Raw genomic sequence first — 24388 nt, forward strand, 5'->3', positions numbered from 1 at the left:
TAAACAAGAAAAAGACCCTAACAACAACAAAGGATCTAAGTATCCGTGGCATATCTTTTTGCTTCTTTCAAGGACTAAGCGTATGTCTAAAATAACCTCTCTGATCATTTTAGGTAAAACAATGGACGATAGTCCGCCCGGTGTAACTAGTCTGAAGTTATGTTTAAATGTATCTTTGTCGCCTAACAAGGTTCTTTTCATACTTTTACGTCAGTTGTATCTACGCCCAATGCCTATTTTCTCGGTGCTGTCTATTTTTATTCTCATACTGTTCAAATAGTATTCCCTTTTACTTCTCTTTCTATTTCCATGATAAAGATTGTGCCGTTAGTTCGGTGTAATATATTATCAACATTCATCGGGCAATCGCTATTATTTATGATCGACTCAGCTTCATAACAAAATTCTGGAACATTAATTATAACACAGTGGGAACGAGCATGATATTGACTTGGTTGACCAGGTTCTTCCACACGTTAACTTAAAAGATACATTAAGCATTGGCGGTTCATTTTTCTTATGCTAAGTACTTCGTGGTTTTAGAAACGAAAATCCAATTTTTAGGGAAGAAGCATGGAGGGACATGTAAGATTAGGCCCATCAAAGAAAAATAATGTGACAGGTCAATCCGTAGCACAAAAAAAAAAACAATTTTCATGATAATTTATTAAAATTAGTTAACATTTTTACACAATTACATTGTGACATATATTTTTAACATAAACATACATGTATATGTAAATACGAATAGTACAGTAACTGTATTATAATTGAGCATATGAATATTCACATTATGTTCTCCGATAGGAGAATTAGTAGAAGGGGAAAATATTTCATCAAGTCAAATAAAATAACTTTCCGGGAGAGAAAATGAACCGTTGTTAATGACTAGAATACAGTAACTGAGATCTATTTTGTGATATATAGTAAAATGAACACGTAAAACAGATAACAGTGACACTCATAAAATAACACACGTGCTATAGAATTTAGCATTTGCGGCATATTAACAGAAAACAATTATAAAAGAGGTCACATTAACTCTACCTTGTCATAATGTAACTAAATGAGTATATGGATGTTTAGAACGTGGATGGGATAATAAACATACATGTACCATGATTGAGGAAAAATTGTAACTTTCTATTGGCACAAATCATGGACACCCGCCATTATACAACCCAAGTTATATCTATGACGCAAATATCTGAACACGTTATATTTACATTATATATATATATCACAGATAAGTGTTATTATACTGGCACTTGTTAAGTAAATGCTATGCATTCGTATATAGAATGTACAAAAAACAACTTTAAATTAAGAACAAGGCCACCAGTGTTGGCTTAACCTTTGTGCATTGTCTGTCGTAACTTGGCTTTTTAAGCCAAAGTCAATACCGTTGTAACAACGATCGAATTCTTGAGCAACTAGGATGCATGTCTTCCTTACATGATTCACATGTCGCGTTGTCTACTCTGCTTGGTTATTCAGGTAGTGTTAGAGATACAGTCTTCTAACAAGAAAGGCGTCGAAGTTTTCGTTTAAAATTCTAACCCCAATGCGGCTCAACGTAATGGATACCCGTACATAAAAGTAACGCAAGCAATTGTTCTAGCCAATCTTGAAAAAGTGAAGGCTTTCACGAATGTTTGCCAATACAAAGTTCTCTTTTGGAACTTTGCAAGACTCTTCACCGAAAAATTCTGGTCGCTTGAAATGATCCCTGATAATTAAATCACCGGTTTTGGCACTTTGTCATTTAGTGTAAACATATTTCATACCGGTATCACATGTCCCATACCACACCGGAATCAAATCATATACTATATGTTATTGCTAGAGGATTGGACAACGTCGGAGGCAAACCTCGTAAATGTTAATATCACAATTCGAACATTCCAAAAGAGCTACTGCTCCTAACAGGTCCAATGTCTCTCCGAAGGGGTGTTTTTAAAGCAACCTGGAGTTCGTCGCCTTTTTCCAAGAACTGCACTTTTTCGATGTAACTGACATGATTGAATTGATTGTTTGTTACTACACAAGTGATTTTGCTAGATTCAATCGCCCTGAATCCGTGTCCAGAGTTGCTGTGCATTAATGAATGGTGTACATTTCCGATGTCGGTAACTCCTTTTACATTCATATTGATTGACACACGATTATAGATGAAATATACACCAGTTCTAAGTATAATAATCTTCTCTCCATTCACTTTTACCTCTGTGGTGTTCATTTTGACCTCATAGTTTTTCAGGCATTTTAATGTTTCTGAAAATACAAGATATTGAATTCTTCAAAAGCTCCTAATTACAGTGGCGGAACCAGAAAAGAGGAGGGGCAGCTCCAGACACATCCAACCATTTGGTAGTACTTCCCCCTTGTGTCCGCCTATCATGCTTCTAATTTTTTCTTCTTCTTTCTAGATTTTTTAATGTGACAAGGAATCGAAGTGAAGTCTTTCTTTTGTGAACAAAAACTGTCAGGGAAAGACTAATATACATCACAATACAAAATATTTCGTAGAGATTGTCTATCTTACTTATAATAATATCCCTGTCGGAAAGAATATGTACCCAGTAAAAACTGCTCAGACATGAACTTCATAAAGAAAAAAAATGGTTTTTTTTGCTGTTGATGTCGAAGGAATAGAAGAAAAAAGCCAAAATTTAGGTCGAAACATTCAACAGGTTACAAAATGAGACAGCAAAAATGCAAGGGGAAATGTTCAGATAACCATAATTGAAATACTTACGTTTTGAGCTGCATACTGGTAGTTCAGCAGTTGGGGTCGTAAAATGAAATGCAACTAAAAGATGAGAAGAAACACAATGTTATCTACTACAACTAAAGCGTTTTCATAGATTTTCCTCATCTTCATTAGTATTTCTAGTTTGTTCGAATAAATTGAGGTTTGAAATCGAAACTGAATTATGCAAATATATACATAGTACATAAGGATTTGTTTCAATTATCGATTGGTGTGAAAATTAAGTTAAGATTTATTCCTGTGTATATTAACTTTTATTATGAGAAAATTATGATCAAAATGACTGCATTTGGTTACTCTTTAAGTTGGAGAGTTATATATCTACCTTTTTTCTTTTCGTTGTGGCTTTTCGTCTGCATTTTCTGTTAAAAGAAAAAAATCATGTCGTTTAAAAAAACAACATTGTAGTTATACATAAACGTTAACCAATTAAAAAAAACACTAAAACTGTGGACCGTCTGGTTTTACAAATATCTGAATAAAGAAGATAATCTTTTACTTACATACAAGTCATACATTCTATAGATTTAAGTGCTGACAGATTAAACCTTTTTGGCTACAGACCCATTTAAAATTTGGAATTTCCAAAAACAGTTCTTCTTACTTAATGAATATTACATTTAACGAGAGTACATATCTTTAGTTAATATAATTTAAGAGATACATTCCCATTGTAACATTATCTTTAGATAAATTACCTTAACGACTGACTCAATCATGTCCCCCATTGAACACATTTGCCCGACAACTTTATTGATTTTCTGTCCGTTCTTGTACACTGCTCCAAGTGTATCGTTGATTATCTTACATTTTACCAGGTCAGCACCATCTTCCCGCAGTGCACCTTCCCCTGACGTCCTCCGATTGGGTTTTGGATGTTCCTGGAGTGGTTCATTTTTGGGAGTAGGAACCATAACCGAGATGCTCTCTTTTGGATGTGATTCAATGTCTTTGTCAGTTGAGATGTGGGGAATAATGAATACCATACAGGTTATCACTACAACCAGTAGTATTGCATTGAGAATCAACATGACGGTGAAACTGATTTTAAGCTTATGATACGATAGAACGATGTCTTGATATTGTTTATTCATGTCTTGGTAAGGAGAGCTGATCAGACTTTCACACGTACTCTGACTTCTCATTCGTTGTCTACCAAAAGCACTTTCGACGTCTGGGGACTGGTTGTCCGCACAACTTTGACACATAGAAACTTGTGAAGTTTCTCCTAGTGTAAAGCCAATTTTACGATTCTGTTCCATTTTTACAATTTACATTTATAATTAGACAAAATACTTATAGCCAGTTCAATCACACTTGGTTTATTTATGGGCTGTCCTTGTATGAACTGAATCAAACTAATAAATTCGTCTACTTAAAAAGTCAATTTTATCGCACCAACTATTCTATTTTCATCTACAATTGAGGATCTTTCCGGTGGATAATCCTGAACCGAACAGTTCATTTATTAGATAATAGATTACGAAGTAAGAATAGATCCCCTTCCGTGTTGGACTGAAAACAGATAACAATAAGACACATTACACCAACATTTAAATTTCACATTAAAAATGACTGGCAGTCAGATGAAACCATAACCGAGTGCTCTAAAAAAAAAACCCCGAAACATCGACAACCAATTAAAAATGCGGGAACGTATCTGGAAACTTTTAATAGATATAAGTAGAATTACCACTGATATATTAGGTTAAGTCTATTTTCTGTCTGTCTGCTTGTTTATTTTTATTTAAAGAAACAATTTTTTTAAAGGTTATATTTTATGTTAAAACAATAAAAACACTCAGAAAGTTCAATAATAAAGCAAATTCATTATTAAGCATTGCATTATGAACACACGAAAACAAAATTAAGATTTTTTCACATTTTTCTAGAGGAAAAAAATGGGGCCACATGTTAGCTCATTCATTAGAAATCTTTGGATCCGCCACTTGGATACCTTTGGAAATATGATTTGTAAAAAAACAAGATTTCATAGCAGAAAACGTCTCATCTTTTTACCATATCGGTCTACTTCCTTCAGGATCTAACATACACCTTTCAAATGTGCGCACTAGGCAAAGATGTGTATTAAATAAGCAAAGAATCTGTGCAGTCAATGCAGATGAACATATTGCTAGAAATCATTATGTATATAAAAATAGGAGATAGATATGAACTAATTTAAAACTTCATCAATTAGCTCATGCAAACGTTACATACATAATTTTGCTATTTGCAGATATTTAATTTCCGGTTTCTGGTACAGGGGTAACTTGAAAGCCTTTTTAACCATGCCGAACTGTTTAATATTTTAATTTATTATACAAATAAATGCAAAGAACACAGCTCGATCAAGTCACTGATAAAACCGCAAATTCACCTGATAAAAATGTAAATATTATGATTCAACAAGATGTAAACAAACATTTCAATTTCGAACATTTGCTATAAAGACTTACTTGCTAAAGGATAAAAAACATCTTTCAATCAATCACTACTGAAGAGTTATATTCGGAAATCGTCTCCAGGCGCGTCCGAACACTTTTGGATTCATCCGATGTTTGAATTTCCGGAAATTGGGATGACCTAACTGTTCAGTGCGTGCTCATTGTAAATGTACCTGACGCCAAGGACGTATCAGTATTTATCTACAGAGTAAAGGTTTAAATTTCATTTCAATTGAATTTGATCTGCTTTTAGGTTATATTAATTTTGTTATGCTTGAATTACTTAGGTGCAACGGAGTTACCTCTCTTTAAATATATACGCGGCATACGTATATATATACCATTTTTTCAACCGATTGGTTAGCTTAAATAATAATAAAGGCATCTCCGTTTCATTTTTGCTAGAAATTAATCATGAATATTAGTTAGGGCTGACACATTCAGCACATTTATTTACCTACATGAACGATTTAACTCCTTGTATCAACAAGCGCGAAATATTTGCCATCCCGGTTTCCTTCTAAATTTGCAGGCATTATTTTTTTATATTCTGTATTATTCTAAATTTAGTCTCTTTTACAGAAAATTAGTGTTTTACCTTTTCATATATGTCAAACTTTCCAAGGCCACCTAAATAATGCACCTAATTACATTAATTTTAATGGTTGAAGTATTCTACTTTTAACTGCATGAATTTAATCAAACGTCAATAATTAGTTTCAGAATAAGTTTAGGAGTGAGAAAACTTTCTGAAATGATCAAAGATTTGTCTAGTGAAAAATAATTGATTCTCAAATATTTGACTTCTGTATTTTTTTTAATTTTTTTTTCTTAAGTATTCATTTTCTTATAAACATTTATGTAAGTGAAGATTACACGATGTAAAGTGAAGAAAAATGTAGAAGTGATAGGATAATCAACAAAAACAAAATATACTTACTACAATGTCTATGCTTGGAGCGAGATGTGCATAAAAGGGGCTCTCTATTTCAACTTTTGAAATATTTCATCGGTTTTTCCTACAGCGTAATAATTTAATGTCAGTAATGACAGATTTAATATGTAAAACGGAGTCTACGTGATGACACAATTGTAAATTCAAGTATATACAATGGTAAAGGTGAAATACAAAGTTGACAACAAAATATGTAAATATTATCATCTAAATTCATATACGGGACACATGATACATTGTGATGATAATTTACCTAATCTCTGTTTTACCTAGAAACGATTGTCAAATTTCCCGTTTATTGCTTTTACATTCAAGACATTTGAAAAGTGAGTTGTTCTTCTTATTTTCGTTGTAATTCAAACCAGTACCATGTGAGTGATACAAGATGGCCATGTAGGATTTTATCACAAATGTTTAAAACAAAACACCGAATAAAAGCTGTCTTTAGACCTAGGTCTCCTCGTCTCTCGATCGTTATAACCAAGTAGTATTACCTAGAAACGATTGTCAAATTTCCCGTTTATTGCTTTTACATTCAAGACATTTGAAAAGTGAGTTGTTCTTCTTATTTTCGTTGTAATTCAAACCAGTACCATGTGAGTGATACAAGATGGCCATGTAGGATTTTATCACAAATGTTTAAAACAAAACACCGAATAAAAGCTGTCTTTAGACCTAGGTCTCCTCGTCTCTCGATCGTTATAACCAAGTAGTATGCGTGAAATCGATATTATTACGATTATAGACAGATTTTGGGGTTTCCGAAAGGCACCATTTATTTAAAGGTTGAAAGTCTAAAAATTACGATGTTTTCATCACAATATCCGCACATGGCTAGTGTATCCCACTCACCTTCTTTATGATAGTAAAACACTTCTGAACCCTCTATAAAATTAGAAATATGACCATAGAAAAGGAGAAAAAGATTAAAAAAAACTTACTGTATATACAAGTGTAATTATAATATCCAACTGTTTCTTATACACAAGAGTATGTTTTCAATTTAAAATGTATGCGCTTCCAACACAAACAAATTACATAACAACTAATATCGATTAAAGCATATCAAAATAACATGCATGCATCTCTATAGCATTACATACAAAAAAGGTGATATTCTGGTTCATATGTAAGTACACTAAAAGCTTGTGTGACTGTTTACATCTAGTACAGTACTTGTAATATAACACAGACAAAGAAAACCACATATACAACAGAACGACCGAGAAATCATAAAAGATGATAAAAACAGTCATTGCACCAAGAAAACATTACAATCGTACAGTGAGTATCCTATTCTTGGCAGAGAAATTGACACACTGACATTGTCGTTATAATCTCTTTTATCAATACAACATCGTTCTTATGTTACTTGTGTTATCATAATGAGTGAAATGATTTTAATTGAATAGATTTATAACTGGAATAGATTTCTATCCCATATTTATAAAATATTCAACTTATATCATTATTTTCAACACCTCATTGATAAGTGTCAGCTGTTTGTTATCTAAATAAGAGGTTAATTGACTGAAATCATTTATTTGTTAGTTTAAAATAGTTTTAAATTTAACACCTGAAGTGTTAGTCAGGAGGAGAAGGGTTGCTAACCTCGCGATAAGTACAATTTATATCATGTTGTATTATTGTATTCTTTTTCACGTATTTGTTAGAAGTACAGCCGCGATCCCCACTCAAGTTCAACACATTATACGTTGTTTTCCCTAGTTCAGTCAATGTGTTCCTTGCTTTAGTTACGGATCAAATGTTCCAACAAATACTAAGGACTATGCGTAATAAAGAAAATACCTGATTCAAGGAGTGGAACATATGATAGCTTCGGCATGCTTTCACTTTAAGGTTTATTTTTGGTTCTAGTACATGTCATCCTTAAAGTTTGAAAATTTGTTATCCCAGTTATATTTGCTGTAACCTTTTTGCATTATGAACACCAGATCTGGCTCAAAACACGATAAAGATGTGATTCAAAATCGCCCAGAAATGTTACAAGCTCACGTAACCGTCTATGACTAGTTAGGCAGCCAATAGATCAGTTGGAGAATGAGGCGTTAGTCTACTATCTAAATAAACATAGACGGTCACATGGGAGCTTATAACATATATTTCACCGTTTAATAAGGATGTGACTTCAAGTGTTCTGATCATAACACCCTGATATGTGAACTGCAAAATTAGACAAAAAGCATAACAAATACACAATTGTCAACTCGTGATGAAACATAGTAACTTTTTGAACACGCGAGCTTTTGCATGCATGGCAAAAATCGTATTTAACTATATCAAGATTCGAGAATTACTTAAAAACTGAATAAAAGGAGAAACGTCGGGAAATCGCGGGACGCCTCTTATTAAAATGTTATAACTGTCATTTGTTAATAAAATACATCAGAGGGCGAAGCTTAATACGACCGCTCAGGTCAAACCCTGAAAGGTTGGGAACAGTATGGACTAAGTGTAGAAATGAATGAAGGTGGTCTAAGAACGTCAAAGTTTTAAAAAGAAATATGAAAAAAGCAATTTATACAAAGTTGAAGAAATCGTTTATCTCTGATTCCTTTTGACCCCTAATTCCTATAAGTTAAGGACCATAACTCTTATATCTATCAAAACATTCTTTTTACTTGCACTTCAACCCACACAAATTAAAGCACAAACTACAAAAACAATTCACAAAACAAAATCCGCACACGAAAATTATAATGATAAAACAAACTAGCGAAAAGTTTAAAACAGTACGTAATTAATCACTTACTCACTTAATGAGCATGGGAGTATGGATACATGTACGTTCAAGCTTCAATTTGTATGCAAGGACCAAGTGTAAATGAATTACGCTTCATGCTTATATAGACTCATGCCGTGCATTATCTATGTATTATTTTAATATTAAGTCTAATTAATATCACTGACAGTAGTACTTTCTAAAATTGCAAAACTAATACATAACAGTCTACCTTTATTTACTTTGTGTAATGAATAGCGATAGGTCGATGCTGAGAAAAAAATCGCTATAAAGAAAGAACCGTCAGAAACAATGCAGAGAAAATACATTCTACTCATTATTCTAGAGCAGTGTTTTTTAATAATGATATAGAATATAATGTTTTCTGATATGGTATAAATACGTGTAAATGGGTCAAGAAAGTTTCAAAAGTCGTTGCCATCGTCATATCAAGTGATTGAACAGAAATTAAGTTTTTTTGGGGGCAAAAGGGTGGAATTCTGGCGTAGACTGTCCATGTGAAAGTCCACCGTGTTTCGAGAAAGAAAAACAAATAGGTATTAGGTATAGCTTTTAAGGATAAACTGATGTAGAAACAGAAATTGTAGTAAAATTGTAAAATTTCAATTTTTGGCACGCCTTGAATTGGCACTACATTTTTTTTTAAATGCTTCACGTAACTTAAAGATGATATTTACTGGGTCTATATACTGTACCTCTTGCTTGTAGTTATAGCTGATTTAATTAATTCGATTCCTACCCTTCAGTTAGCTTTGCACCAAATGACACAATAATTACACACAGGAACTACCCCCAGGCTACGCTAACCAGTAAGTACAGTAACTTCTCGTTTACCTGTTTTAGTACTTTAGAAGTTAGTCTAAATACACGTAATTCATACTTACAGGAAACGGATGACACATACTGCGGTTGAACTAGCGGTTTTGATGTGGATTTTAAAACCACTAGAAAGACAATTTAACTTAGATTTGTATGAATGTGGTTTATTCATATCAATATAAAAATGGTAATCTTTTCTCTAGTTCCACGTCAGTTAAAAATCAGGTCTTTTTTGTGTAAGCACTAATTTAAATACAAAGACAAACACCAAACTAATATTCTAAGTATCGTCATATATAACCGATTTTTATTTGTAGACTAAAAAGATAAATTAAATAATTTAAGACAGCAGTAAAGACGTACTGCATTGTGTCCAGCTGGTCATTTTCAAAGCTGTCATATGGAGGTTATTGATTCGTTATGTTATCTTTCTCTTCAGTGGCTGCTCATGGTCAGATGTCTTAAACAATATTTTAACATTAGTCATGATAACAAGTCGCAATCTGATAAAGGATAAGCTATGCCTTTGTTTGGTTTGTAGACTTGTACGTTAGTAAAAAAATTCACGTGTAAATTATCATGCCATGTACAATGTGGGATCACTCAAATAGACATTTTGATTCGCAAATTGGTTATCTAGCCACTACTCCTTTACTTATTTTATTTTTTATTTCATATTCAATTTTGCTTCTTTGGGAATGTTTCTCCCCTTTGCTAATCTGTCATTTATTCAATTGATGTGTTTTATTTTTGTTGTAATTTGATATTACCTAATTAATATTTTGATACACAGAAACTCTGCATCATATGATTTTCGAATAAATGAACTTTTCCATCAATTTGATATCTTATTAACAGCAATGCAAGCTCGGACACTGGCCTTAGTGTATCTAAGTGTGTAATAATGATGACTGTCGATCTGTCTGTCTGTCTGTCTGTCTTTTTTGCGTTTATAAATAAACATGTTGGAGATTTTGTATAAAATATCGCTCCCTTGTAGAATTCCGAAGCGACCTTCGCATAATAAAACACAACAGTTGCAGAAGTAACATGTGTTTGTATATTTTTTTTGCTGTCGCCTTTTATGTAGTACCAACATATAGAAAGTTTTGTTTTGGTGTATTTTTTGTCAAAATTTTGACAACCAAAACGACCTAGTCTGGGTTTATTGATAATGACTATACCGGTAGAGGTGATTAAAGCGATGACAGATACTTAATAGGTCATTTAAATCGTGAACGTCTTAAATATAGTACACCCAAACTTCTTTTTGTTGCTCAGCGAGCGGAAAATGTATTATTGAAAAAAAACCAGGGTAGTTTACGGATTGTGGTTTTCCTATGACTAATCATATATAAATATATACACAGTATCAAATATCTAAGTAACTGTAGAATTGGCTCATTGCAGAGCCGTATGTGCTTAAATCTTTAAATTATAATTGTTTAAATCTTGAGTATTAATAGAATCAAAAGTAGGAAACCTCAGATTCTTGGAAGAAACAGAATTCATCCAAAAACTGATTAATGTGTATACAAGGAACTCTTCCTTATACACCGTCTATAAAATATACAATCAAGCATAACAAGACTATACTACCGAAAATGGCATGCAAACAATTGCAAATTATTTATTTACCAGAAGTCCTTACATGCAGCAGAATAAACTTGGAGGAGTGAAGCTCGATGTACGCTCGAAGAGGTTGAATCCTGAGCAGTTGGGGCAAATATGAACAATGGTGCTTGAATGTTTGACACAGGATAAGTTGTTGTCCACACTGAAAGCAATACCCAAAGTTGCATTACCCTTATAAATGCTTCATGGACAGACAAACAGGCAGACGGACGATGTATTTTTATCAAACCTGAACTTTTCATTTGGTTATGATAAATAAAACGATGCTGAAATCAAAGGAATAAACAATCAACAATTTCATGATAAATGGTTGAAGCGTTTTTTCGTAACGGCCTGAAAAACAGAAATGCATAACAATAGAAAGGCAGTTTACCTCAATATAAATAAACAATCTCACAAAGTTTCATGAAAAAGGTCGAAACGCTAAAAAAAATAATTAAAAAACGGCACAATCTTCTTTTTCTTTTGTTGTTTAATTTAAAATTTACAAAAATCGAAAGAGAGCGTATATCAATATATACAAACAATTCATCAAGTTTAATGAACATTGTAGCAAGTGTTTTTTAAAATTTAACATCATCAGTTAACAGTTGAATATTCTGAATTTTGTATTTTGTGCAAAAAAAAAAAAATACCTGAACATATGAAAGACCTGTAGTGTTTTGATAATAACAATTTGATCTATAGCTTGAACATTCCAAAAGTTCCTTCGCTTACAGAGTCTTGCATTTTCACACCTTGTGGGTAGTTCAGTGCAACCTTAATTTGACTATCTTTTTCCAAGAACTGTATCTTCTCGATGTAACTGATGTGGCTCATCGTATTCTGAATTACTCCACATTTGATCATGTTTCTTTCAAGATCATTGAATCGTTGGCCAGTGTTACTATATCGTATCGAATGCGTAATTACTCCCATTTCAGGTAGTTTTGTGTTGAGTTCTGCATTAATTACTACGCGGCTGTATAAAAAGTAGGCACCACTAGATGAAACCATTATTGATTCATCTTTGACACCGATGCTAGTTGTGTTCAGAGACACCTTCCAGTTCTTCAAACAATGTAAGGTTCCTAAAAAGCATTAATAATAATCTGCATTAATTGATATTTACCTATTTATGGACCATTTTGCTGTTAATGTTGCTACCTGCTGTCAAAGTGCAGTGTGTATTAATCGTTTTACATTCTTTGCATGAAAGAGTAATCAAGGGAACCAAGATTCTATTAGATATCAAACGAATGTAATCCAGGGATAAAAATCTTACACGGAAAACAGACACACACAACAAAGAACATAAAATAACCAAAATAATCAAGTTATTTGACTAATTGTGATATAGTCCTACATCGATTATAGTCATTACAATGTATTTATGGTGTTAAAGGGTGTACATAAAATAACTCACTGCTGTCTTTACATCTTTCTGTATGTGTGTTGTTTGACACCAAATGGAAAGCTGAAGATTCTGAAATGAAATGACAATTGGATAATGCTGGCGTACAAAGATCGTGGACTTAAATTTTTAACTTTAGATCTTTATATTTTTTATTAGTATTACATCTAATTTATTTGCATAAAACAATTATGTTCAAAGAAATGAAAAGGTAAACTTAAATACGCGCAGGCTGGTCAGTCTTTTTTTACAAATGTTTTATAAGCGCGAGTTGGTATAGGAAGAGTTAAAACTTACGATTTGATTTTTCTTTTTTCATTGACTCCTCTATGTGCTACAAATACAACAATACATTTAGAAGATATTTCAATGAGTAAAAATTTCTTTTGTAAAGGCAAGTGAATACACAATTTATCTAACAAAATATTATTGCAAGAATGTAATTCTTAGTGTATTTAGATATATGGGCGGAGTAACAGCGACGTCCTATACATAGCCTAAAATCATATTAGTAAAACTGCAGAAACTTTTAAGTCATCTCTTAAAATAAAAACGTTTATCTATATTCTATTTGTATCATTACTTACCTGCGTGAAAGAGTCGAGTAGATCTTCCATAGAGCATTCATCATTATCACCGACTTTATCGACCATCTGACCATTCTTGTAAAGTCTGTGTAATTTCTTTTGAATCATGAGGCATTTCACACGAGATGAACGTTCAGATGTCTGCTTGTCTGTCTGTGGTGAGTTTCTCCTTTCTTCTGTTATATTAGGCACAATGATGATCAAACATATTGACACAACCACCAAAAGCAATGCGTTTAATACCAGCATACAAATGAACGTGAACCTCAGTTTCTTGTATTTCATAACTGCCTTTCCATAACTTAGGTCAACTATTAGTGCTGCTGACGATTGTTTACGTTCCATTTCTGCAACTGAATAACCGTTACTATAACTACCTTTATGTTTCCCCATTTTGTATCGATAATCAAAATTTTCCTTCAGCCGTGTTAACTTCATCAACTGTGATACTAAGATGCCTGACCTGTTTTCAAAGTTTTAAATGAATAGAAAAACATTTCATTTACATATTGTAATGGGGTTATATAATAGCTCTCCGTAGGTGTTCTTTTCCCAGACAAAAAACAGAAAAAGAAGGATAGTACTTTAAATCTTAAAATAGATCCAAGAAACATAACATACCTTCTCAAAGAGTCAAAAATACAAGTCTTTTATATATTTATCTCTTTTTACAGTACTATCCTATAGTACAACCATGCGTGATTATTGTCGAGGACAGTAAATAATTTTTTTTTAAATTTATCTCTCAAATTCTTTTACCCAAATTTACATCGAAATCTTCATAGCAGACCGTTTGATAAAAGTGAAAATTATTCCATACTTCTTTCCGATTCATCATCAATTAAATGTGATAGTATAGTTGTTGTTTCTGTCTATTTTGCCAGAATGACCGGCTAGTACCACTAACTACACATCTTAAAATCGCTGCGCGTATAGTAATGAGTTATGGAAGACATTTTATGTTTATTTTTTTAAACCTGATTTGAGTTAAACTGTGTCAAGATATATCGATATTAGATAGTTAATAAAAAATGATAATAATGAAATTAATTTCTAAATGGTCAAATAGTTAAAAACTAACAAAAGGAAACTACTAAAACTTTACCTTTACATATGACTAACAAAAAAACCAACATTACAATTATTACTAAAGTCTGGTGTATATTTGAAACAAGAAGTATTCAACGATAATTTTGCTCGTAAATTCCTCATTGTTCGAAAACGAATGATTTGCTGAATCGAAAATTTTTCATATAAAGTTCTACGTATATATATACTTACAAATCTCTACATTTCCCTTAATATTTATGTACAGCCTGTTGAGTCTATTTTTAGATCCCAGTAATACCTGTAAATATACAAACGTAACTTCCACAATGATTGGGAATTTTCAATTAATATGAAAGACTTGGGGAGAGCTAGGAGAAAAGAAGTAACAAGAATTCCAAGATCCTGAACTATTATTAATATTTTGTTTTTAGGTTATTCAAAGTATTATGAGACTTTTTAATTGACAACAGTTATAAATGCCATTCTATCATCATAAGAATTTGAAAGATCTTGAGTTATTGTATTTTATTTTAGGCTAATTGAAATCATTAATGCATTCCAAAAATAGTTATTATGATTCAGGTAATTTCCAACCCATGACATGAGCGTAAAATAAAAAATGTCACAAGGTTTAATCGACATCCAATAATCTGAACTAAGTTAGTATAAGAAAACAAGTACTATCTTTAAAATTTGATCTTTTAACTTATAATTTTCTACAATTCATTTAGGAAAATAGCACGTGGCACGTAATTTTAATTTTCCGTAGAGTTTTTCGAACGCAGCTAAGTTATCAGTATTTGACCAATCAGGAAACAGAACTGTGATCAAGTGACTTGCGTTTCCATGGAAGAGCGTCTTGAAGGCCAAAGGGTAAAAAGCGAAACTATACCGACTGCGTCGGAAAAAAGCTGAAAACGAATACAGAAGTAACAAATAACCAATAACTAGTGTCAGTGTACTCTCTTCTCTTTCTACACTTTGAATTATTATAAGGTGGTGAATAAGTGTTGAGTACCCAAACCATCTATTGGAGTCTAAGGCTATTAAATTAAATGTAAACAGTGAATTCATTGAGAATAAAAAAAAATGTATTATTACCCAATAACAATGCTCTGAAAGTTTCCATATTATATTTAAACAAATGAAGTTTTGAGTTCAAAATCAGAATTCTAATTTCTACTAAGACAAATTGAGATTGATTTCCCGATTTGCCCTAGGAGGATTCCGGATCGTCCTGACTTAAATGAGTGTACATAAATTAAAAGTTATAATACATGTAAATAAAGAAAAAAAACTGGACGTGTGTTGGGGTTATATAATGATAAAATAATTGTCTAATCATCTTTTATTAAAAAAGTAGTAAAGATATTTTATTGATCCCAAATTGCTTAATCCCCGTGACCTGACTTTAATCCTTTGAATTCAGTTTAAAATTGTGGTAATTTGTTATAATTAAATAGAAAGTAATAACATGGAAGACCATAAAAGATCCGTTATAAGATATCATTTTACAGTTGGGGATACAGTATTTTTTTCCGGATTAACTGCTGTTAATCCAACCGATCTTGCCGAAATATCTCCCATTCAAGTATGTCAAAGAAATCGCTCAGTTAACAACAATGCCTGTCAACTTTCATTCACTTGGAACTGTGACCGAAAATGTAACACTCTGAGATGTTAGTTTCGGAAAGCAAAGCTAATATTTTCAACTAAATGCCACTAACAGAATCTTACCAAGTGTTGCAATAAGTAAAGTGCTCCTTAAGAAAACCTGAAAATTGTTCATAATATTGAAAAAAGTTGTGTTTTTATTGTTTTAACTTGATCACATATTGTAGCTCGATTGAATAAAATATTAGTAAATGTAGTTTGAATTCAGTGTTCAAACAAATTTTATAGTTTAAAATGTCAGGACAATCCAGGATTCTACCAACTTAAATTTCTAGTACGATTCTAGATCCTACAAAAAATTCAGTAGGATCAGGACCCCCTCCCCCATTACAAATCGGGATGTCTCAATTTGTCCCAGTAGAAGATTGGAATTTTGATTTGTACTGGATTTAAACCAGACCCTTCTATATATATATATATATATAGATAGGTAGATAGATCCTGATTATACAAGTAAATAAAGTTATATCTGGGTGTGGAATACAATAAGGCTAATTTTGTGGAACGATAGTGTAATACCTAATATTTTTTTTAATTAAAACACTACTCATATTTTGAACGACACATTCATAATGTCAACATTGTAGTATCAAGGTCCATAGAAAAAAATTCTTAAGCTTTTGCAATCGAATTCAATTTATAAATTTCAAATGCAAATCAGTAGTTTGAAATGCCATTCTAGTACTTTGTTTCCATGGAGTCGTATCGATTACAACATGTAGAACATACATTTATATTTATAATTATATTACCTATGTGACCCTTCTAGATAAACAACAAAGTCGAGTAGTACAACTTAAAGGGGGCACAATGCTATGTAACGAAAGAATTAGCACAAGTATATATATATTCACTGTAAAAGATATTTGAAATAAAAGCTTACGTAATAGCTCTTTTGGATAGAAACTCTATATAAAGTATTAATGTCAATCATTGCTGATTGACACAGACTTTTCTTTCAACAATCTTCATCCAGAACATTAATTTTTCGTAAACTTTAACCCTTTTTGTAGAGACGCAGATAACATTCGACGAAATTTGAGTACGAGTTGTTTTTTACGTGAATAACTGTCAATTTCAGAACCGATGACAAATGTTTTATTTTATTCATTCAAATTGTAAGTATCTATAAGTGATCCGTAAGTAAATTACCGTAGCTATGCAGACTGTTTTTACCGCGCTAGACTTCTTACAGTTAGGCCCCTGAAACAGGGATATGTAGCTACAGGATTAAAGACATCATTACAGAAGTTTAATGGTCGTCATCATGAACTCGTGGATCATTACGGTGCATCCATCTGCACCATGAAAACCGTTTTGTTTAATGTGTCATAGTATTTCTTTTCTCTTTCTTCTACCATATACTTGACTTTTTTTGAGTCACATATGCTTTTTGATTAGATATATTAAATAAATTAAAGTTTAAAAAGACCAAGTTGAGAATATTGATGTATCACCCATGGCCTGATTCTTACACAGAATGGTACTGAAGCATTTGTCCGGCGAAGTCAAGGTCGTAGTTGTTTCACTTTCGGTCCAAGCGATTGTAGAAATATGGAGTTTAAATGTTCAAATAATGGTGTTGATTTAAAAAAAAACATATTTGATGGTGATACATGCGTTTGTTCATTAGATTCATCATTTGTCAAGTAGTTGCTGAGCAGTAAATATTGATGACTGTATACTCGATTCTATTTGAGAAAAAAAGTTGAAGCGAAGCACTCCCAAATCTGAGATTACCCTATAGTGGTAGCAAGCCCCAATTGTCTATATAACTATCAATTCTAAGAACTGTCTTTATGTGTGTGCCTTTAATCTTAAAGGTCGAATTGTATTTGTTTGGTTATCATATGACACGTTTATCATTTACTGTATAAACGGCTTTTTATTTTATTTATTATACTATTGACTTATTTTTAAAATTGGTTGGTGTTATATGGTATAATTCTTTAAACCAGTTTTGTTGTTGTTGTTGTTGTTGTTGTTGTGTGTGTGTGTGTTCAAGAAGAATTTTCTTCCTGAATTTTCTAAAGTTCGTAACTCAGGATAAAATCTCTTAAAATGTAGTAAATAGTGTAACTTCACCATTGTAAAACTTTTTTTTATAACAATTACCTCTATTATGTATACAGAAGTTTTCGCAAGGAAAATACACTTATTTTGTGCATCTACTAGTAAAGTTCATAACTTTTCTACCTTTTACACCTTTTTGTGGGTCAGTTTTCTGCAACGCTAAATGTTTGCATTTTTACTGTCGATGAAGGAACATAGTGCATTATTTATTTTAAGTTTTTTTTAAGGATTTTATATTGAATGACTGACTACACGGAATTTATTGCTAGTTGTTTAGTAAACAAACTCGCTCTGATAAGTCATGCATGGGAAGTTGAACCGCAACATGCATAAGGCATAACGAACTAGTGTAATATAGTTTTATTTGCAGAACTGTTGATTTCATCTTTTCATAAATTTAAATATATCGACACAGCTTCAAAATTTGAAGTATGATTTTCTCGACAGTCAACTGCTTGCAAAAAGAATTTCTGTATTTCGAGTTACATTCTGTGTGCTTGCTAAGATAATCAAAATTAGTGTATATTTTAATTATGTAGAACTATCAGAGTTACGGTTTTCCCTATACATGTATTTGTTTACAAAAGTTATCTAACCTTGACTTAAAAACAGAAGTGATAACAGTGGGTCAATAAAAGAATTATCCATCCAAATATAGAATTTTCGTTCAATCTGATATAACAAACACTCAGAGAAGTAATGATACTTTAACTAAACCTCAACGAAAAACATTTGTTTGTCTTGAGAAACAACCATGAACAAAAATAAGAGAACTAAAATATTAGATTTTTGGCAATGTACCATTTAACTGAACGACCCTCATAATTGTCACTAAGATTTAATGATGTGCCTTGATATTTCTTCTGTAAGTGATATGTTATAGACTTTCACTTTTATCTTTTTTTTGAAAATTTATTAAGGTAAAACAATCATTTAAGTAACTAAATTATTGTATATTTATGGACTAATGCATGTTGGAAGAAAAATGTACTAAGTGCATGAAGTATGAATTCCTTTTGTTTTTCTTTCACCGCACATAAAAGACTAATATGGGCAAAATATACCGAGGCGTCACAAGTGGGTTATTCCACATACAACAAAATAAAACAAAACATGAACTGAACGTGGAAATAGAAATTAAACAAAGGCGATCTACATACACAATGTAACCAACCGAACAAAATGAATAATATACAAAACTGAAGAAAGAAAAATTAAGACCACACGAAAAAACTGAAGCACTAGAAATATAAACTCCCACAATAAATCGGGGATGACATCAGGTGATTCGGCAGGGAAAGTATGTCCAAATCCGACATCGATACCTGTAATATTGCAAGTTAATATAATCCGGTGATAGTCTTGCAGCAATAATGGCGCTCCCCGACACGAGACACATAAAGGTCCCGTCAAAAAACTATGCACACTTCGACGATGAAGTGCTTCTTAAGTTCTTTACGATAAATATTTGTACAAGTTTAACAATAAGGTTTATGATGCTAAATAATGCATGCCACCACAATAGTGCGTATTACGAAATGATATGTTAAAGATGCCAATCATAAAATTTTCTCATGATATTGTTCAAGACTGTCTGGAGATAGCATGTCGCAAAGTTTTTTTATAACTCAAACATTCCGAATGAGCTGCTACTTTCCACTGATACAATTTGTGGGCTATGAGGAGTTTTTATAGCTATTTTAAGCTCACTTTTCTTTTGTAAATGAACAACTTTCTCAATATAACTTACATGGGTAAATTTGTTTTTGTTCATATTGCAGGCTATTCTACTTGACTCCAGATCTTTAAAATTATTTCTTGTATCACTAAACCGCAATGAATGGTCTATGTCTCCGAGAGAAGCCTCTTCAGTCGCCTTTACATGTATTGTAACTCGATTGAAAATGAAATAAACACCTTCTTTCGGTACTATAATACCCTCGTCACTAACATCGATATCAGTTGTGTTCATATTTACCTGCCAGTTTTTTAGACATTTCAGTCGTCCTGTGGAAAGAAACGTTAAGATTTAGATACATAGAACTGAAAGCAGTCAAAGGATATTTTGTCATACTAGTATATGTGTAAAAATTATACAAAAAGACGTAATGTGTGCTTTAAGACAGTGATGTGTGTCATTTGTTTGAGTTCTCCTGAAAATGTTTGTATTCTTGTTATAATAAATGTAAAAGAACTTCCAAGTGTGTGATGATATCCCTCTTTTCAAGCAACAAGTTAATTGGCGTTTCAATGTTAAAAATAATGAACGTTTGGACAATTGTCAAATATCTGTAGGTTTATTTTTAAATAGTATTGCATAAGTTCATATGTTCCATATTTTGTAAAACTTACTCGAATCTTTATTGCATGTCGTTAGGACAGCGTTTGGTATGGTAAAATGAAAAACAGCTGAAAATTGAGGAAAAAAATCTGCAATAAAACTAGGTATACCCTTTACCAAAGCACTCTGATTTTAGTTTAAATTGTATATTCCAGTATAATTCTATAGATTGATTGGTATTTTACAAGAAATATTGATAGTTTAGGAACAGATATTGTATACATTTACGATCATACTAAGTGTCTTTACTAGGAATAGATTGATTGATTGATTGTTGGGGTTTAACGTCCGAGTAGATAAAACTAGATACAATATTCTTGAATGCATCGATTTTTAAAGGGACTTACCTTTCTTGGTTGTGTTCATATGCGACATCTTGTTATGCTGAAATATTTTTTAAAAAGTGTTGAATACGTTTTTTTTTTTTCGGAAATAAAAAAAGTCAAACGTTCATGTCGCAAAATTATACTTATGATGATTAGTATATATTTGAAATATACATATGTTAAATATAAGAATTTTAAAACTGTTTTTGTAGGTATTGCTTATACTTATGAATTTGTATTCTGATGTATCTGAATTTTACCTTTTTGACGCTTCGGTATTTTGCTGATATTTTATAATGCAATATTTTCTTTAAATGATTACCTGTACAATTGATTCCAGCAAATCAACGGCACTACACCCTCTTCCTTGTGCTACTGTGTCGGCTTTTTGACCATTGATGTACACTGCCCCTAGCTTACGCTGCAGTATTTCGCACTGTATCAAGTGATCTCTAGAGGAAGTTACTACTCCCAAGCCCCGTGGTGTTTTTTGGTTAGAAGATGAGGCAGGTTTAGTTGTCGACCGCAGAAAATCGTTGCCGTCTTGTGAATTATCACTTGAAAAAAGGTGTGGAATAATAAAAGCTAGACATGTTGTCATTGAAACCAATAAAATACCGTTCAGTATGACAACAACAATAAAGCTTATTTTCATTTTATGATAGGATAAAACTATATCTGAGTACTTCATCTGCAAATCCTGAAGTTGTATTGGACCAAGTAAACTTTCTGATACACTTTGTTTTGTCATTCTCCTCCCACCCAGACATAACTGGAAGTCATCGACTTCTTCGCCACAACTTGTGCACACAGAAGCTTGTGATGATTCTGATATTGTTCTAAATTTTGGTTTTGATCCCATTTTCTGGATTTTATAGTTACTTCAATAGCTACAAAAAATATAAAAGACTGTTCTGTTAAATGTATTTTTTCAAATCTTTTATGTCTTTTAAACTGTAAAACGAAAGTAAAGGTAAGTTCACGCAGTAAGTGCAGTTATTAAAATCTTACGTTGAAAGAAAAGTCAAGGTACAGGAAAGAGGAACTTGAAGAGTTTTAATTAAAAAAAAATTTCTAGTGTTTTTTTTTAAATCTTTTTTCGTTGCTTCCTTTAATTCTGCTTTTTCCTAACTTATTTGAGATAATAGAAAAAAGAAAATATATGGTGAAATTCAACAAATGCACCATCCTACACGAATTTCACATGAATTTCACATGATTTTCACCTGAATTGAGCAAATAAACTAAGTGACAGAGTTCACGTGAAATTCGGGTGAATGGAGCCTTCACGTGAAATTCACACGAAATGTTCACATGAAATTCGTGTTTAGTGAATTTCACATAAAAATCATGTTAATTTCATGTGAATTTCACATGAATTTCACGTGAAAAATATTTGCCTGTGTATTACCTTTATAAAAATATTAAATAGATTGTCAAAAATCTTTGATAAGTGTAAACACACATTTCAGTAAGCTCTACTAGAAGACGATGTACAAAGCCATAAATAATTTCAAAATGGCAGTAAAGTGTAAGTGAAATTATTTGTCATGTCGGTTTCTGTAAAAATATATACTTACGTTTGCAGAAACAACCTCCACAAGAAACATATAACATTAAAAAATCCTTATTGTGTTTTACAATCCGTGAATCGTATTTTGTATCTTGTATACTAAATTATCTGTATTGCATACTTCGGACGTAGATATATATATAGATATAGATATAGATATATTTATCACTCAAGTGGATATAGGTAAAATGATATAGTCTCATTTACAAATTGATCTAGCATTGAGTTTTTACTATTTGTTTTATGATCTTACGAAAACAATCGTGTTCATTTGAAAAAAAAAGAAAATACGTTCATGTGTTATTCAATACAAAAACAAATTATGCTTAATGCGTCGAATTTATTTTCTCAAGTACAGTTTTAATGAAAACATGGTGTAGGTTAAATAAAACTCTTCCAAATAATTCAATTCACTATCGGACTTCAATGCACAAATGCCGAAACGTGTCAGGACTTAAAATTGTATTTATGTATTATTCATGTAGTATTTAAGTTTATGAACAAACGGGTATTCTGGTTTCTCTTTTATAGCAGGTGTGACGCTACGCATTATTATTCTGTTACTCGATTACTTTTTAAGAGTAATTAAGTGTTATAAGCATCATTTTAATTATCGTTGTTGTGGCACATTAGTGTAGACGGAAACTTATATAATTCATTGTGTACGCTGAGCTATGAAACATCGAGTTGCTCAAGAAATCTCACGTCCAGGGTAGGTAAAAAGGTGAAGATATGGCATGGAGAACAAAACTGTTCTGATGGTGCATATGGTTAACGACCGTAAATCTTGTTAGATATTGTTTGCATGGTGGCTTCCTACGGAGAGTGGGGTAAATATTTATATGATACATGCAGCATGTACTAGAGCTAGACTATCAAAAACACATTTATCTGAGTTTCATGTCATTTGCTTTAAGTATGCACTCAGTTTTACATCAATAAATTAATTACTTTTGTTATATCTATGTGGAAATTAACACAATGAAATATTCAAAGATTGGATTAATTAAGACGTTTACAAATGTCACTATCTGGGATTAAATAAAGTTCGTTTTGTTTTTGCCTTCACCATTTATGTTCTATTTTAAACAGTAAAATCCGCTTTGTCTCTCCTTTAAAGAAAAACTTAAAAGAAAAGTTTACAAAAAAATTTTCTTTATTATTCCATGCATTGAAAAATGGCAAAGCCACACGAAACATAACATAGGTCAGCCATCACTGCTTAACCACGTTTGCCCCTTCTACATGAAGCCACTCTTAAAACGTAAAATCAGTCCTTCCAATGGTAGGCGAGATGGTTGCGACAAAATTTGGTGGATGGACGGAAATTAGGAAAAGCGACAGGGTGATTCAAATTTCCACACCAATTGTCGAGTTTGGGTATAGTTAAACAAAAAGCACACTTGAAAAACCAGAAAATCATGTCAAACCAAATAAATGTTTTGATACAAATAGTTCAAAGATCATTGCATAATTACTGTATTTTGTGATCTCATTTTAGCATACAAATGACGAAACACCTTATAAATTAAACGTCCTAAGGAAGTAATCAGCATTTAATTTTAAAATATGCAAAACAAAAGAATATTGGTTCTCCTGTGCAGGAAATGATGCAGCTAATTTTACTTTTGAGACTTATTACTGTTGGATGAAAAACATGTATCTTTTTTTAAAGGGTTTTCTCCAAATAGTACAATTTATAGGGAGACACGGTAACTTTCTTTTTACTATCAATAAAAATAATTTGTTTACTTAGTCTTGGAAAACAACTGTATGTAGTTCGGTTTACTTAAGATTATAAATACAAATCTTTTTTAAAGACATAACTATTCGACTATCATTCTATTACAACTCATTCATTCCAAAAGTTTATGTCGTCACTGTAGATTTCATATTAATATAGCGACGAGATACAATGTTTTCTTAAGCCAAGTACCTCCTTCCAAGTATAGTATCTTTTCAAGATAGCTTACATATA

General features: G+C 32.0%; 2 protein-coding genes across 5 annotated transcripts; both read right to left on the reverse strand.

The window, feature by feature from the left end:
- Positions 1–648: 648 nt before the first annotated feature.
- LOC148624981 (uncharacterized) lies at positions 649–7261 on the reverse strand. Of its 3 annotated transcripts, XM_088568154.1 has the most exons (7): positions 7117–7261; positions 6161–6239; positions 5233–5421; positions 3472–4288; positions 3099–3135; positions 2759–2812; positions 649–2274 (listed from the first exon to the last, which is right to left on the reverse strand). In XM_088568154.1, exons 4-7 carry the CDS (start codon positions 4033–4035, stop codon positions 1889–1891), a joined length of 1041 nt encoding a protein of 346 aa, XP_088424280.1. In that variant the 5' UTR covers positions 4036–4288; positions 5233–5421; positions 6161–6239; positions 7117–7261; the 3' UTR covers positions 649–1888. The 3 variants fall into 3 exon arrangements, with proteins under 3 accessions (XP_088424280.1, XP_088424282.1, XP_088424281.1); XM_088568156.1 differs by lacking the exon at positions 6161–6239 and having other exon boundaries at positions 7117–7249; XM_088568155.1 differs by lacking the exon at positions 7117–7261 and having other exon boundaries at positions 6161–6612.
- A 4586-nt stretch (positions 7262–11847) lies between these two features.
- On the reverse strand, positions 11848–22555 carry LOC148624982 (uncharacterized). 2 transcript variants are annotated; one of them, XM_088568152.1, is made up of 11 exons: positions 22418–22555; positions 21160–21727; positions 20859–20895; positions 20523–20579; positions 20149–20177; positions 17250–17300; positions 14655–14721; positions 13374–13726; positions 13084–13120; positions 12799–12858; positions 11848–12463 (listed from the first exon to the last, which is right to left on the reverse strand). In XM_088568152.1, exons 2-11 carry the CDS (start codon positions 21697–21699, stop codon positions 12075–12077), a joined length of 1620 nt encoding a protein of 539 aa, XP_088424278.1. In that variant the 5' UTR covers positions 21700–21727; positions 22418–22555; the 3' UTR covers positions 11848–12074. The 2 variants fall into 2 exon arrangements, with proteins under 2 accessions (XP_088424278.1, XP_088424279.1); XM_088568153.1 differs by lacking the exon at positions 17250–17300.
- Positions 22556–24388: the final 1833 nt, after the last annotated feature.

This window comes from Perna viridis, chromosome 2 (genome assembly GCF_037379345.1).
Source record: "Perna viridis isolate PV_CMFRI_1.1 ecotype Kerala chromosome 2, ASM3737934v1, whole genome shotgun sequence".
Lineage (NCBI taxonomy): Eukaryota > Metazoa > Mollusca > Bivalvia > Mytilida > Mytilidae > Perna > Perna viridis.